The sequence below is a fragment of the Heteronotia binoei genome, chromosome 9 (genome assembly GCF_032191835.1).
Source record: "Heteronotia binoei isolate CCM8104 ecotype False Entrance Well chromosome 9, APGP_CSIRO_Hbin_v1, whole genome shotgun sequence".
NCBI classification, from domain to species: domain Eukaryota; kingdom Metazoa; phylum Chordata; class Lepidosauria; order Squamata; family Gekkonidae; genus Heteronotia; species Heteronotia binoei.
The window spans coordinates 124,311,053-124,326,101 of record NC_083231.1 but is presented as its reverse complement, the minus strand read 5'-3'; the positions used below and the strand labels follow the sequence as shown (position 1 = coordinate 124,326,101).

General features: G+C 50.3%; 1 protein-coding gene across 1 annotated transcript in view; it reads right to left on the bottom strand.

Moving 5' to 3' along the window:
• Positions 1-15,049, bottom strand: part of DYSF (dysferlin) — a 301,818-nt gene that overhangs the window by 258,078 nt on the left and 28,691 nt on the right. The window contains exon 4 of the mRNA XM_060247222.1: positions 9,070-9,175. Coding sequence (XP_060103205.1) covers positions 9,070-9,175 — 106 coding nt within the window. The remainder of the gene's footprint in view (positions 1-9,069; positions 9,176-15,049) is intronic.

The window sequence follows — 15,049 nt, the reverse complement described above, 5'->3', positions numbered from 1 at the left end:
AGAGAAATATTTTTACAATTACAGGATCAACCCCTTTCATCACATTGTCTATTATTATTATTAAATAGGAGATTTCATTAGTTTAGTTTATTTATGATTTCTATCCCGCCCTTCCACCAAGTGGCTCAGGGCGGCTTACAGCACATAAAATCTAACATAAAAATTAAGTTTAAACATATTACACATAAAAATATTAAGTTTAAGCATTTTACACAGTTAAAACATTAAAACATAGCAGGAATCTAATAGAACTACACTCAGTTTCCTATGCCGGTTAGTTATAAGCCAGCCGGAAGTGGGTTGTCTTACAGGCCCTGCGGAACTGAGCAAGGATTTCATGATGGATTTAATGATGACATATGATGTATTTTGGATGATTCAAAAGTAGTCAAGGATTGTGGTGAGCGGAGTCTTTAAGCAATTACATGCATTGTGTAGTGATTCAATACATGGTGTTTCGGTATAGTGTTTGCTCAACCGGTACATCATGTCATTTCAAAAAAAGATATTATAGCATTGGAAAAAGTCCAGAAAAGGGCAACTAGAATGATTATAGGGATGGAACACTTTCCCTATGAAGAAAGGTTAAAACGTTTGGGGCTCTTTAGCTTGGAGAAATGTCGACTGCGGGGTGACATGATAGAGATTTACAAGATTATGCATGGGATGGAGAAAGTAGAGAAAGAAGTCCTTTTCTCCCTTTCTCACAAGACAAGAACTCATGGGCATTCAATGAAATTGCTGAGCAGTCGGGTTAAAATGGATAAAAGGAAGTCCTTCTTCACCCAAAGGGTGATTAACATGTGGAATTCACTGCCACAGGAGATGGTGGCGGATGCAAGCACAGCCAGCTTCAAGAAGGGATTAGATAATGGAGGTCCATGATGGAGCAGAGGTCCATCAGTGGCTCTTAGCTAGACGGTATTGCTGGAACTCTCTGCCTGGGTCATTAATGCTCTGTATTCTTGGTGCTTGGGGAGGGGCAACAGTGGGAGGGGCTTCTAGCCTCACCGTTGGACCTCCTGATAGCGCCTGGTTTTTTTGCCACTGTGTAACACAGAGTGTTGGACTGGATGGGCCATTGGCCTGCCCCAACAGAGCTTCTCTTACGTTCTTCAGTCTCGGGCAGTGATGCTCTGTCTTCTTGGTGCTTGGGGGGGGGGGGCAAAGTGGAAGGGCTTCTAGCCCCACTGGTGAACCTCCTGATGGCACAAGGTTTTTTGGCCCCCATGTGCCACAGAGTGGGTCATTGGATGGGTCATTGGTCTGATCCAACAGGGCTTCTCTTATGTTCTTATGTGACACAGTGTTGGACTTGATGGGCCATTGGCCTGATCCAACAGAGCTTCTCTTATGTTCTTATGTGACACAGAGTGTTGGACTGGATGGGCCATTGGCCTCATCCAACATGGCTCCTCGTATGTTACACAGAATGTTGGACTGGATGGGCCACTGGCCTGATCCAACAGGGCTTCTCTTATGTTCTTATGTGACACAGAGTGTTGAACTGGATGGGCCATTGGCCTGATCCAACAGAGCTTCTCTTATGTTCTTATGTGACACTGAGTGTTGGACTGGATGGGCCATTGGCCTCATCCAACATGGCTCCTCTTATGTTCTTATGTGCCACAGAGGGTTGGACTGGATGGGCCACTGGCCTGATCCAACAGGGCTTCTCTTATGTTCTTATGTGCCACAGAGGGTTGGACTGGATGGGCCACTGGCCTGATCCAACAGGGCTTCTCTTATGTTCTTATGTGCCACAGAGGGTTGGACTGGATGGGCCACTGGCCTGATTCAACAGGGCTTCTCTTATGTTCTTATGTGCCACAGAGGGTTGGACTGGATGGGCCACTGGCCTGATCCAACACAGCTTCTCTTAGGTTCTCTTATGTTTCCTGTTCTGTTTGCATTAACTTCCAAGTGGGGCCTGGAGATCTCTCAGAATTACAACTGACTCCGGACAGCTGCAAGTAGTGCTCATGGAGTAAAGGGCAGTTTCTGAGATGTGCCATGGTGTGCAGGTGAAATTCCTGTCCAGATTGTCCTCTCTCCACAGACACTGCCCCAAATCTCCAGGAATTTCCCAGGGAAGACTTGGCAAGGCATGGTGAAGATCAGGAGGAGGCAACTGGATTCATACCTCCCCCTTCATTCGGAGCAGTTGCAATCTCCTTCTCCTTCCCCTCCCCACAATAGAGACCCTGAGAGGAGGCGAGGCTTGAGAGAGCACTGCCAGTAACTGCTCTTGAGCAGAACAGCTCTGGCAGAGTTATGACTGACCCAAGGCCATTCCAGCAGGTGCAAGTGGAGGAGAGGGGAACCTAACCGGGTTCTCCCAGATAAGAGAGCTATGGTTGACCCAAGGCCAATCCAGCAGGTCCAAGTGGAGGAATGGGGAATCAAACCCGGTTCTCCCAGATAAAAGAGCTATGGCTGACCCAAAGCCATTCCAGCAGCTGCAAGTGAAGGAGTGGGGAATCAAATCCAGTTCCCAGATAAGAGACCTATGGCTGACCCAAGGCCATTCCAGCAGGTGCATGTGGAGGAGTGGGGAATCAAACCCGGTTCTCCCAAATAAGAGAGCTATGGCTGACCCAGGGCCATTCCATCAGGTGCAAGTGGAGAAGTGGGGAATCAAACCCAGTTCTCCCAGGTAAGAGAGCTATGGCTGACCCAAAGCCTTTCCAGCAGCTGCAGGTGGAAGAGTGGGGAATCAAACCCGATTCTCCCAGATAAGAGTCCGCACATTTAACCACTGCACCAAACTGGCTCTCAGAGCATGCTCTTGTTTGTTGACACTGGTTTCCATTTAAAATCCTAGTATCACAGAGTTGGAAAGGGCCATAGAGGCCATCTAGTCCAACCCCCCACTCAGTGCAGGATCAGCGTGGAGCAGGGGTCCCCAAGTTTTTTGGCACCAAGGACCAAATCGTGGAAGACAATTTTTCCAAAGACCCGGGTGGGTGGGGTGGGATGGTTTCAGGATAATACAATTGTGCACTTTATTATTTTGGTGCACTGGTTAAGTGTGCAGACTCTTATCTGGGAGAACCGGGTTAGATTCCCCATTCCTGCACTTGCAGCTGCTGGAATGGCCTTGAGGCAGCCATAGCTCTGGCAGAGGTTGTCCTTGAAAGGGCAGCTGCTGTGAGAGACCTCTCAGCCCCACCCACCTCACAGGGTGTCTGTTGGGGGGGAGGAAGATAAAGGAGATTGTAAGCCACTCTGAAACTCTGATTCAGAAAGAACAGTGGGGTATAAATATATGGTCTTCTTCTTCTTGAACTGGGTTTGATTCCCCACTCCTCCACTTGCAGCTGCTGGAATGGCCTTGGGTCAGCCAGAGCTCTCTTATCTGGGAGAATCGGGTTGGATTCCCCACTCCTCCACTTGCACCTGCTAGCATGGCCTTGGGTCAGCCAGAGCTCTGGCAGAGGTTGTCCTTGAAAGGGCAGCTTTTATGAGAGCCCTCTCAGCCCCACCGATCTCACAGGGTGTCTGTTGTGGGGGAGGAAGGGAAAGGAGATTGTAAACTGCTCTGGGACGCTGATTCAGAGAGAAGGGTGGGGTATAAATCTGCAATTCTTCTTCTTCTTCTTTCTAAAGCATCCCTGACATGTGTCTATGCAGCCGCTGCTTCAAGACTGCCTGTGGGGGGCGCTCACCCCCTCCCTAAGGAGCTGATTCCAGCTGATTCCTGGGACTTCTGGGTCCCGTTAGCCAAGCAGAGCTCCGTCCAAGGGGATGGGGGAGGGCAGCAGCGTGGGGAACAAAAGCCAGCCGGAAGGAACTTCCCTCCCAGCATGAGCAGCCAAAGTGGGAAAGTCTCTCGTTCCTCCAGAACAACATCCTCCCCTCTGAGTCAGGTACAGAACGACTTCCCCTTTGCCGGCACTGTCCGTCAAAGAACAATCCACGGAGGAACTCATCTAATGCACTGAGGTGTCTGGTGAGGAAGAGCTGTTCTCTGCACAAAGGGGAAGTGGAAAGTTGGAGTGATCGACGTGACGGCTATTTTCCAAGAAGATACATCTGCAGGGCCATTTGTAGGGTTGCCAGCTTCAAGTTGGAAAATCCCTGCAGATTTGGGAGGGAGGATCCTGGGAAGGGCAGAGTATGGGCTGAGGAGGGCTCTCAGCAGGGTATACTGCGGCAAAGTCCGCCCCCCAAAGCAGCCATTTTCTCCAGGAGAGACCAATTCTCTGTCATTTGGAGAGCAACTGGAACAGCAGGTGGTCTCCAGGTGACACCTGGAGATTGGTAACCCAAGCCACAGGATAGAGTCTATGCCTGCTTCCCCTCCTTTAAGAAGACATGCTGCCCCTTTACTCTATGGTAAAGGGCCTCCAGGGGAGACTTTGAGGAGTGTAAAGTGTGGTAAAGCTGCAGTACTGCAGTCTGAGCTCTCTGCTCACGACCTGAGTTCGATCCCAGTGGAAGCCAGCTCCAGGTTGACTCAGCCTTCCATCCTTCCGAGGTCGGTAAAATGAGTACCCGGCTTGCTAGGGGGAAAGCGCAGTTGACTGGGGAAGGCAATGGCAAATCACCCCGTAAAAAGTCTGCCGTGGAAACCTTGGAAAGCAATTTCACCCCAGAGTCAAAAACGACTGGTGCTTGCACAGGAGATGACCTTGACCTTTACCTTTTTTAAGGTCCAGGAGCCTTCGCCCTCTGCAGCAAAGTGCTGAGTAGGATCACTCCCCGAGGCCCCTCCCCATTCCAAATTTCATCCCCTCAGACTCCACCCCCTCAAATCTCCTGGAATCTCCCCACACGGAGCTGGCAACCGGAGCACCAGGCTCTGTCAGAGGCAGGCCTGCTCCCCATTCCGTTCCAGTGGCCTTTTAAGAAGACGACTGCAGATTTATACCCCGCCCTTCTCTCTGAATCAGAGACTCAGAGTGGCTCACAATCTCCTTTATCTTCCTCCCCCACAACAGACACCCTGTGAGGTGGGTGGGGCTGAGAGAGCTCTCACAGCAGCTGCCCTTTCAAGGACAACCTCTGCCAGAGCTCTGGCTGACCCAAGGCCAGTGGGGAATCCAACCCGGTTCTCCCAGATAAGAGTCTGCGCACTTAAGCACTGTACCAGACTGGCTCTCTTAAGTGGGACAAAGGAGGAATATTAGAGCTACTGAAGGGGTCTCACGAGCAAAAACACAGAATCCATCAACTCATTTCTTTCGATCGGGGTGGTCAAACTTGCTTACTGTAAGAGCCACACAAAACAAACATCAGATGTTCGAGAGCTGCAAGACACGAATGTCAGATGTTTGAGAGAAGGAAGGAAGGAAGGAAGGAAGGAAGGAAGGAAGGAAGGAAGGAAGGAAGGAAGGAAGGAAGGAAGGAAGGAAGGAAGGAAGGAAGGAAGGAAGGAAGGAAGGAAGGAAAATAGATGGGGGGAGGAAGGGGGAGGAGAAAGGTGTTAAGCAAGCAACTTTAAATGCATTCTCCAAGTCGCCAACTGGCTTGGCTTGGAGAAGTGATTAAAACAGAGCAATGTCTTCTACAAGCTGGCTGACAGGGTGGTGGGGGCTTTGAGAGCCACACAAGATGTGTGAAAAAGCCACACGTGGCTCCTGCGCCACAGTTTGGCCACCCCAGCTTTAGATCCAGGCAGGCTGTTGGTCTGAAGCAGTAGAACACATTCTGAGTCCAGGGGCACCTTCAAGAGGTTAATTCTGGGTGTAAACTTTTGTTTACACGAAAGTTCATGCCTTGAAGAAACTTTTAAGTTTAAAACTCATTTAAAATGGTGCCTGGGTTTTTTTGGCCCCTGTGTGACACAGAGTGTTGGACTGAATGGGCCACTGGCCTGATCCAACAGGGCTTCTCTTATGTTCTTATGTGACACAGAGTGTTGGACTGGATGGGCCACTGGCCTGATCCAACAGAGCTTCTCTTATGTTCTTATGTGACACAGAGTGTTGGACTGGATGGGCCACTGGCCTGATCCAACAGAGCTTCTCTTATGTGACACAGAGTGTTGGACTGGATGGGCCACTGGCCTGATCCAACAGGGCTTCTCTTATGTTCTTATGTGACACAGAGTGTTGGACTGGATGGGCCACTGGCCTGATCCAACAGAGCTTCTCTTATGTTCTTATGTGACACAGAGTGTTGGACTGGATGGGCCACTGGCCTGATCCAACAGAGCTTCTCTTATGTGACACAGAGTGTTGGACTGGATGGGCCATTGGCCTGATCCAACAGGGCTTCTCTTATGTTCTTATGTGACACAGAGTGTTGGACTGGATGGGCCACTGGCCTGATCCAACAGGGCTTCTCTTATGTTCTTATGTGACACAGAGTGTTGGACTGGATGGGCCACTGGCCTGATCCAACAGAGCTTCTCTTATGTGACACAGAGTGTTGGACTGGATGGGCCATTGGCCTGATCCAACAGGGCTTCTCTTATGTGACACAGAGTGTTGGAATGGAGGGGCCATTGGCCTGATCCAACAGAGCTTCTCTTATGTGACACAGAATGTTGGAATGGAGGGGCCATTGGCCTGATCCAACAGGGCTTCTCTTATGTTCTTATGTGACACAGAGTGTTGGACTGGATGGGCCACTGGCCTGATCCAACAGAGCTTCTCTTATGTGACACAGAGTGTTGGACTGGATGGGCCATTGGCCTGATCCAACAGGGCTTCTCTTATGTGACACAGAGTGTTGGAATGGAGGGGCCATTGGCCTGATCCAACAGAGCTTCTCTTATGTGACACAGAGTGTTGGAATGGAGGGGCCATTGGCCTGATCCAACAGGGCTTCTCTTATGTTCTTATGTGACACAGAGTGTTGGACTGGATGGGCCACTGGCCTGATCCAACAGGGCTTCTCTTATGTTCTTATGTGACACAGTGTGTTTGACTGGATGGGCCACTGGCCTGATCCAACAGAGCTTCTCTTATGTGACACAGAGTGTTGGACTGGATGGGCCATTGGCCTGATCCAACAGGGCTTCTCTTATGTGACACAGAGTGTTGGACTGGAGGGGCCACTGGCCTGATCCAACAGGGCTTCTCTTATGTGACACAGAGTGTTGGACTGGAGGGGCCACTGGCCTGATCCAACAGGGCTTCTCTTATGTTCTTATGTGACACAGAGTATTGGACTGGAGGGGCCACTGGCCTGATCCAACAGGGCTTCTCTTATGTTCTTATGAGGCACAGAGTGTTGGACTGGAGGGGCCATTGGCCTGATCCAACAGGGCTTCTCTTATGTTCTTATGAGGCACAGAGTGTTGGACTGGAGGGGCCATTGGCCTGATCCAACAGGACTTCTCTTATGTTCTTATGAGGCACAGAGTGTTGGACTGGAGGGGCCACTGGCCTGATCCAACAGGGCTTCTCTTATGTTCTTATGTGACACAGAGTGTTGGACTGGAGGGGCCACTGGCCTGATCCAACAGGACTTCTCTTATGTTCTTATGAGGCACAGAGTGTTGGACTGGAGGGGCCACTGGCCTGATCCAACAGGGCTTCTCTTATGTTCTTATGTGACACAGAGTGTTGGACTGGAGGGGCCACTGGCCTGATCCAACAGGGCTTCTCTTATGTTCTTATGAGGCACAGAGTGTTGGACTGGAGGGGCCATTGGCCTGATCCAACAGGGCTTCTCTTATGTTCTTATGTGACACAGAGTGTTGGACTGAAGGGGCCACTGGCCTGATCCAACAGGGCTTCTCTTATGTTCTTATGTGACACAGAGTGTTGGACTGGAGGGGCCACTGGCCTGATCCAACAGGGCTTCTCTTATGTTCTTATGTGACACAGAGTATTGGACTGGAGGGGCCACTGGCCTGATCCAACAGGGCTTCTCTTATGTTCTTATGTGACACAGAGTGTTGGACTGGAGGGGCCACTGGCCTGATCCAACAGGGCTTCTCTTATGTTCTTATGTGACACAGAGTGTTGGACTGGATGGGCCATTGGCCTGATCCAACAGGGCTTCTTTTAGGTTCTTATGTGGCACAGAGTGTTGGACTGGAGGGGCCACTGGCCTGATCCAACAGGGCTTCTCTTATGTTCTTATGTGACACAGAGTGTTGGACTGGATGGGCCACTGGCGTGATCCAACAGGGCTTCTCTTATGTTCTTATGTGACACAGAGTGTTGGACTGGAGGGGCCACTGGCCTGATCCAACATGGCTTCTCTTATGTTCTTATGTGGCACAGAGTGTTGGACTGGAGGGGCCACTGGCCTGATCCAACAGGGCTTCTCTTATGTTCTTATGTGGCACAGAGTGTTGGACTGGAGGGGCCACTGGCCTGATCCAACATGGCTTCTCTTATGTTCTTATGTGACACAGAGTGTTGGACTGGATGGGCCACTGGCCTGATCCAACAGGGCTTCTCTTATGTTCTTATGTGGCACAGAGTGTTGGACTGGAGGGGCCACTGGCCTGATCCAACAGGGCTTCTCTTATGTTCTTATGTGACACAGAGTGTTGGACTGGATTGGCCATTGGCCTGATCCAACAGGGCTTCTCTTATGTTCTTATGTGACGCAGAGTGTTGGACTGGAGGGGCCACTGGCCTGATCCAACAGGGCTTCTCTTATGTTCTTATGTGACACAGAGTGCTGGACTGGAGGGGCCATTGGCCTGAGCCAACATGGCTTCTCTTATGTTCTTATGTGGCACAGAGTGTTGGACTGGATGGGCCACTGGCCTGATCCAACAGGGCTTCTTTTAGGTTCTTAAAAGTTTAAACTTTGGTTTAAAAGTTTGTTTTGTTTAAAATAAAATGAGAACAGATTTTGAGACCAGCAGAGTACTCCTTTTAGAAGCTTCTTTGATTGGTAGGATTGTGTGTTACACAAGGGACTACAAGCAAACATGTGCCCACGCCCCCGAGGCCTGCTTATGCCCTTCTCCTCTACCAAGGGCCTTCCTCCCAAGGTTAGCGTTGAAGGGCAGTAACCCGACTGAGCGGCTGCCAGCTGAGCGGAGTGACTCCTCCTCAGGCCCATCGTCCACGGCAACTGGCCACCGGCCCTCTGTCTTAAACTGTTGCTCAACAAGAGTCCGGCTGTCACCCCCGCCCACCTCAAGGCACTTACCCCAGTGCTCTGTTGTTTGGCATCCAGCAAAGGGGCATTGAAACTGGCAGCCAGGTGTGGAGAAGTCAGGACATCTCGAAGGGGCACGTGGGCTTCACCCAGAAACCTAGAGAGAGAGAGAAAGAAAGAGGAGCTGCTACTTCAGGGGATGGGAAGTTTGCAAGGGGACCAACCCGTAGCACAGTTTGCAGAGGTTCAAGACCGAGGTCAGGTCTCAAAGTGTGAAACGAAAACGTTCATTTTGGAGTACTGTGTACAATTCTGGTCACCGCACCTCAAAAAGGATATTATAGCATTGGAGAAGGTGCAGGAAAAAGGCAACTAGAATGATTCAAGGGCTGGAGCACTTCCCCTATGAAGAAAGGTTAAAACGCTTGGGGCTCTTTAGCTTGGAGAAACGTCGACTGCAGGGTGACATGAGAGAGGTTTACAAGGTTATGCATGGGATAGAGAAGGTAGTGAAAGTACCTTTCTCACAATACGAGAACTCGTGGGCATTAAATGAAATTGCTGAGTCAGGTTAGAACGGATAAAAAGAAATTCTTCTTCACCCAAAGGGTGATTAACACATGGAATTCATTGCCACAGGAGGTGGCGGCGGCTACAAGCATAGCCGGCTTCAAGAGTGGATTGGATCAACATCTGGAGCAGAGGTCCATCAGTGGCTCTTAGCCGCAGTGTATTGTTAAAACTCTCTGTCTGGGGCAGTGATGCTCTGTATTCTTGGTGCTTGGGGGGCACAGTAGGAGGCCTTCTAGCCCCACTGGTGGACTTCCTGATGGCACTTGAGTTTTCTGGCCACTGTGTGACACAGAGTGTTGGACTGGATGGGCCCTTGGCCTGATTCAACAGGGCTTCTCTTATGTTCTTCTGTGACACAGAGTGTTGGACTGGATGGCCATTGGCCTGATCCAACAGGGCTCCTCTTATGTTCTTATGTGACACAGAGTGTTGGACTGGATGGGCCACTGGCCTGATCCAACAGGGCTTCTCTTATGTTCTTATGTGACACAGAGTGTTGGACTGGAGGGGCTACTGGCCTGATCCAACATGGCTTCTCTTATGTTCTTCTGTGACACAGAGTGTTGGACTGGATGGCCATTGGCCTGATCCAACAGGGCTCCTCTTATGTTCTTATGTGACACAGAGTGTTGGACTGGATGGGCCACTGGCCTGATCCAACAGGGCTTCTCTTATGTTCTTATGTGACACAGAGTTTTGGACTGGATGGGCCATTGACCGGATCCAACATGGCTTCTCTTATGTTCTTATGTGACACAGAGTGTTGGATTGGATGGGCCATTGGCCTGATCCAACATGGCTTCTCTTATGTTCTTATGTGACACAGAGTGTTGGACTGGAGGGGCCATTGGCCTGATCCAACATGGCTTCTCTTATGTTCTTATGTGACACAGAGTGTTGGACTGGAGGGGCCACTGGCCTGATCCAACATGGCTTCTCTTATGTTCTTATGTGACACAGAGTGTTGGACTGGAGGGGCCATTGGCCTGATCCAACAGGGCTTCTCTTATGTTCTTATGTGACACAGAGTGTTGGACTGGAGGGGCCACTGGCCTGATCCAACATGGCTTCTCTTATGTTCTTATGTGACACAGACTGTTGGACTGGATGGGCCATTGGCCTGATGCAACATGGCTGCTCTTATGTTCTCCCAGAATGCAAGGGGGCAGTTCTCACTGATGCCCCCATGCTGTTCCAGGGGTCTCCTGTTCCCTAGGCTCAGCATTTGGGGGTCATGTGGGGCTGCAACAGAAAGGGGAGGCAGGAAATACGTGTTTCACTCCTGTCCACAGAAATTATTGCTGCATCCAAGCCCGTGACCAAGAATGACCTTTTAAAGGGAAGAAGCACGCACACACCCGAATCTCAGGTCTGAACCTTCGTCAGTAAGCAAACAGCACCAACTCTTAATCCGTCTTCTTCAAAAGTTTAGGAGAGGGCCTGGGGAGAGTTGCCAACCTCCAGGTGGGCCCTTGGGATTCCCTGGAATTCTGGCTCATCTCCAGAGTAAAGAGATCAGTTCCCCTGGAGGAAATGGCTGCTTTGGAGGAGGGACTCTAGGGCATTAGATCATGCCAAGGCCCCTCCCCTCACCAAACCCCGCCCTCTCCTGGATCCACCCCCAAAGTCTCCAGGTCTTTCCCAACCCAGAGTTGGCAGCCCTCACTAGTCTGGGCCAGAAGGCTGTCCAGACCTCTCAAGATGACTTTGGGAGTCTTTTTGCTAACCCCTACGTGTGCAGCACAGACCACATATGTTCCCAAGCAAGGGAAATGCTTTCTGCACATGCTCAGAAACACACTCTCTTCTGATAGATCCCAGCAGGCAGCCGTGTTGGTCTGAAGTAGTAGAACAAAGCAGGAGTCAAGTGGCACCTTTAAGACCAACAGTTTTATTCAGAACGTCACCTTTCGTGTGCTCTAAGCACATTTCATCAGACAAGGAATCCGGCACAGTGAGCAGAGCCACACATAGCTGGTAGGCGGTGGCTCATAATGGAAAATGGTACAGCACATGTTCTGAATAAAATTAAGCTGGTCTTAAAGATTCTGTTGACTCCTATTTTGTTACACTCTCTTCTGTACAACTCCTCCACCACCCCATGCTCCAGGAATAAGTCCGACTCTGCAAATCAGCCAGTATCATAATGCCCCTGTATAAATCGATGGTGCGGTCTCATTTGGAGTACTGTGTGCAGTTCTGGTCGCCGCACCTCAAAAAGGATATTATAGCATTAGAGAAGGTGCAGAGAAGGGCAACTAGAATGATTAAAGGGCTGGAGCACTTTCCCTATGAAGAAAGGTTGAAACGCTTGGGACTCTTTAGCTTGGAGAAACGTCGACTGCGGGGTGACATGATAGAGGTTCACAAGATAATGCATGGGATGGAGAAAGTAGAGAAAGAAGTACTTTTCTCCCTTTCTCACAATACAAGAACTCGTGGGCATTCGATGAAATTGCTGAGCAGACAGGTTAAAACGGATAAAAGGAAGTACTTCTTCACCCAAAGGGTGATTAACATGTGGAATTCACTGCCACAGGAGGTGGTGGCGGTCACAAGTATAGCCACCTTCAAGAGGGGTTTAGATAAAAATATGGAGCACAGGTCCATCAGTGGCTATTAGCCACAGTGTATGTGTGTATATAACATTTTTTGCCACTGTGTGACACAGAGTGTTGGACTTGATGGGCCGTTGGCCTGATCCAACATGGCTTCTCTTATGTTCTTATGTTCTTAAATGCTGTCCGAGCAGGACATGACCAGGTTTCACGATGACAGTTCTCTCAGCATGCCTGTATCTATAGAGAAAGCCAGCCCATCCCTCACATCATAGGTTTCCCAGCTCCTCTTGGGGCAATCCCAGGAGATTAGGGGAGAGGCCTGGGGCAAGAGGGGGCTGGGGAAGGGGAGGGATCTCAGTCAGATAGAATGCCACAAAGTATATATATGAACCTATGAAGCTGCCTTCTACTGAATCAGACCCTCTTTGGTCCATCAAAGTCAGTCTTGTCTCCTCAGACTGGCAGCTGCTCTCCAGAGTCTCCAGCTGAGGTTTTTCACGCCTATTTGCCTGGACCCTTTTTAGTTGGAGATGCCGGGGATTGAACCTGGGACCTTCTGCTTACCAAGCAGATGCTCTACCATTGAGCCACCGGCCCTCCCATGAACATCTGAAGCTGCCTTCTACTGAATCAGACCCTCTTTGGTCCATCAAAGTCAGTATTGTCTACTCAGACTGACAGCAGCTCTCCAAGGTCTCAAGCTGAGGTTTTTCAAGCCTATTTACCTGGACCCTTTTTAGTTGGAGATGGCGGGGATTGAACCTGGGACCTTCTGATTACCAAGCAGATGCTCTGTCACTGAGCCACTGTCCCTCCCCAATAGGCATATGAACATATGAAGCTGCCTTCTACTGAATCAGACCCTCTTGAGTCCATCAAAGTCAGTCTTGTCTCCTCAGACTGGGAGTGGCTCTCCAGGGTCTCCAGGTGAGGTTTTCCACGCCTATTTGCCTGTACCCTTTTTAGTTGGAGATGCTGGGGATGGAACCTGGGACCTTCTGCTTCCCAAGCAGATGCTCTACCACTGAGCCACCATCCCTCCCCTGCTCTCCAGGGTCTCAAGCTGAGGTTTCTCAGGCCTACTTGCCTGGACCCTTTTTAGTTGGAGATGCCGGGGATGGAACCTGGGACCTTCTGCTTTCCAAGCAGATGCTCTACCACTGAGCCACTGTCCCTCCTCAAAGTACCCAACTGGTGCTACCAAAACCAGTGTCACACTAAGCCGAGTTAGTGTGAGCAAGCTCACAGTTTTTTAACCTCTGGTTCACACAGTTTTGTCTTCGCTCAGGAAGAAAGGCCCCAGAGCAAACTCATTGTTGCAGGAGCTCCCAACTTTAATCCCAGTTGCTCACAAAGTAGAATTTTTGCTCACAAGACTCCACAAGACCAAAATATCTCTGGGATATGCCAGGGGAGTGCAAAAACAACTTTCAGCCCCTTGAGATTCAGAAATGTCCTGCATCTAAATGTGGAGGTTGCACTTAGAGCATCCGGAGACAGATTGTTTGTCCCCCCCATGAATCTCTCTAGGTCTTTTTAAAGCTACCAAAACTAACAGCCAGCTCTGCAAGTTCTGGCCACAGTGGGAATGTCTGACACAGGCCTTGCTGGGAGAACCTCAGGCAGGGAGGGGACGGTGGCAGCAGAGCAGGGCAGCGGCTTGAACACCAACTCCTCCGAGCTGCGCTTTTGTGGCAGATTTCACAAATGACTGCCCGTTCCCAGGCACCCTCCGACACCCTTCCCTGGCATTTCTCGAGTTGGACCTGGCCACCGTAGCTGCCCAACTCGCTTAACAGAAGAGCCACATAGAATAAAGATCAGTTTGTTGAGAGTTGCAAGACGTGGACGTCAGATGTTTGAGATATGAAGGGAGGGGGGTAAATAGATGGGGGAAGAAGAGGTGGAAAGAAAGCAACTTTAAATGCCTTCTCCAAGCTGGTGGACGGGGAGGTGGGGCTTGGAGAGCCACACAAGGTGTGTGAAAGAGCCACATGCGGCTCCTGAGCCACAGTTTGGCCACTCCTGCTACAGACCAACATGGCTGCCCACCTGTTTCCTGCACCCTCAGTTTTTTCCCTGTTGCCTAACTGAGCATGGCCAATACCGGTGAGGGGTCTGGAGACCGTCCTATGAGGAAAGGTTGAAGGAGCTGGGGATGTTTAGCCTGGAGAGGAGGCGGCTGAGAGGTGATCCGATCACCATCTTCAAGGACTTGAAGGGCTGTCCTATAGAGGATGGTGTGGAATTGTTTCTGTGGCCCCAGAAGGCAGGACCAGAACCAACGGGTTGAAATTAAATCAAAAGAGTTTCCAGCTCAACACTAGGAAGAACTTCCTGATCGTTAGAGCGGTTCCTCAGTGGAACAGGCTTCCTTGGGAGGTGGTGGGCTCTCCTTCCTTGGAGATTTTTCAACAGAGGCTGGATGGCCATCTGACAGCAATGCAGATCCAGTGAATTTAGCGGGGGGGGGGGGTGTTTGTGAGTTTCCTGCACTGTGCAGGGGGCTGGACTAGATGACCCTGGAGGTCTCTTCCAACTTAGGAGGTGGTGGGCTCTCCTTCCTTGGAGGTTTTAAAACAGAGGCTAGATGGCCATCTGACAGCAATGAGGATCCTGTGAATTTAGGGGGAGGTGTTTGTGGGTTTCCTGCATTGTGCAGGAGGTTGGACTAATTGACCCTGGAGGTCCCTTCCAACTCAGGAGGTGGTGGGCTCTCCTTCCTTAGAGGTTTTTAAACAGAGGCTGGATGGCCATCTGACAGCAATGAAGATCCTGTCACTTTAGGGGGAGGGGTTTGTGAGTTTTCTGCATTGTGCAGGGGGTTGGACTAGATGATTCTGGAGATCTCTTCCAACTCTATGATTCTATTAGGAAGAACTTCCTGACCGTTAGAG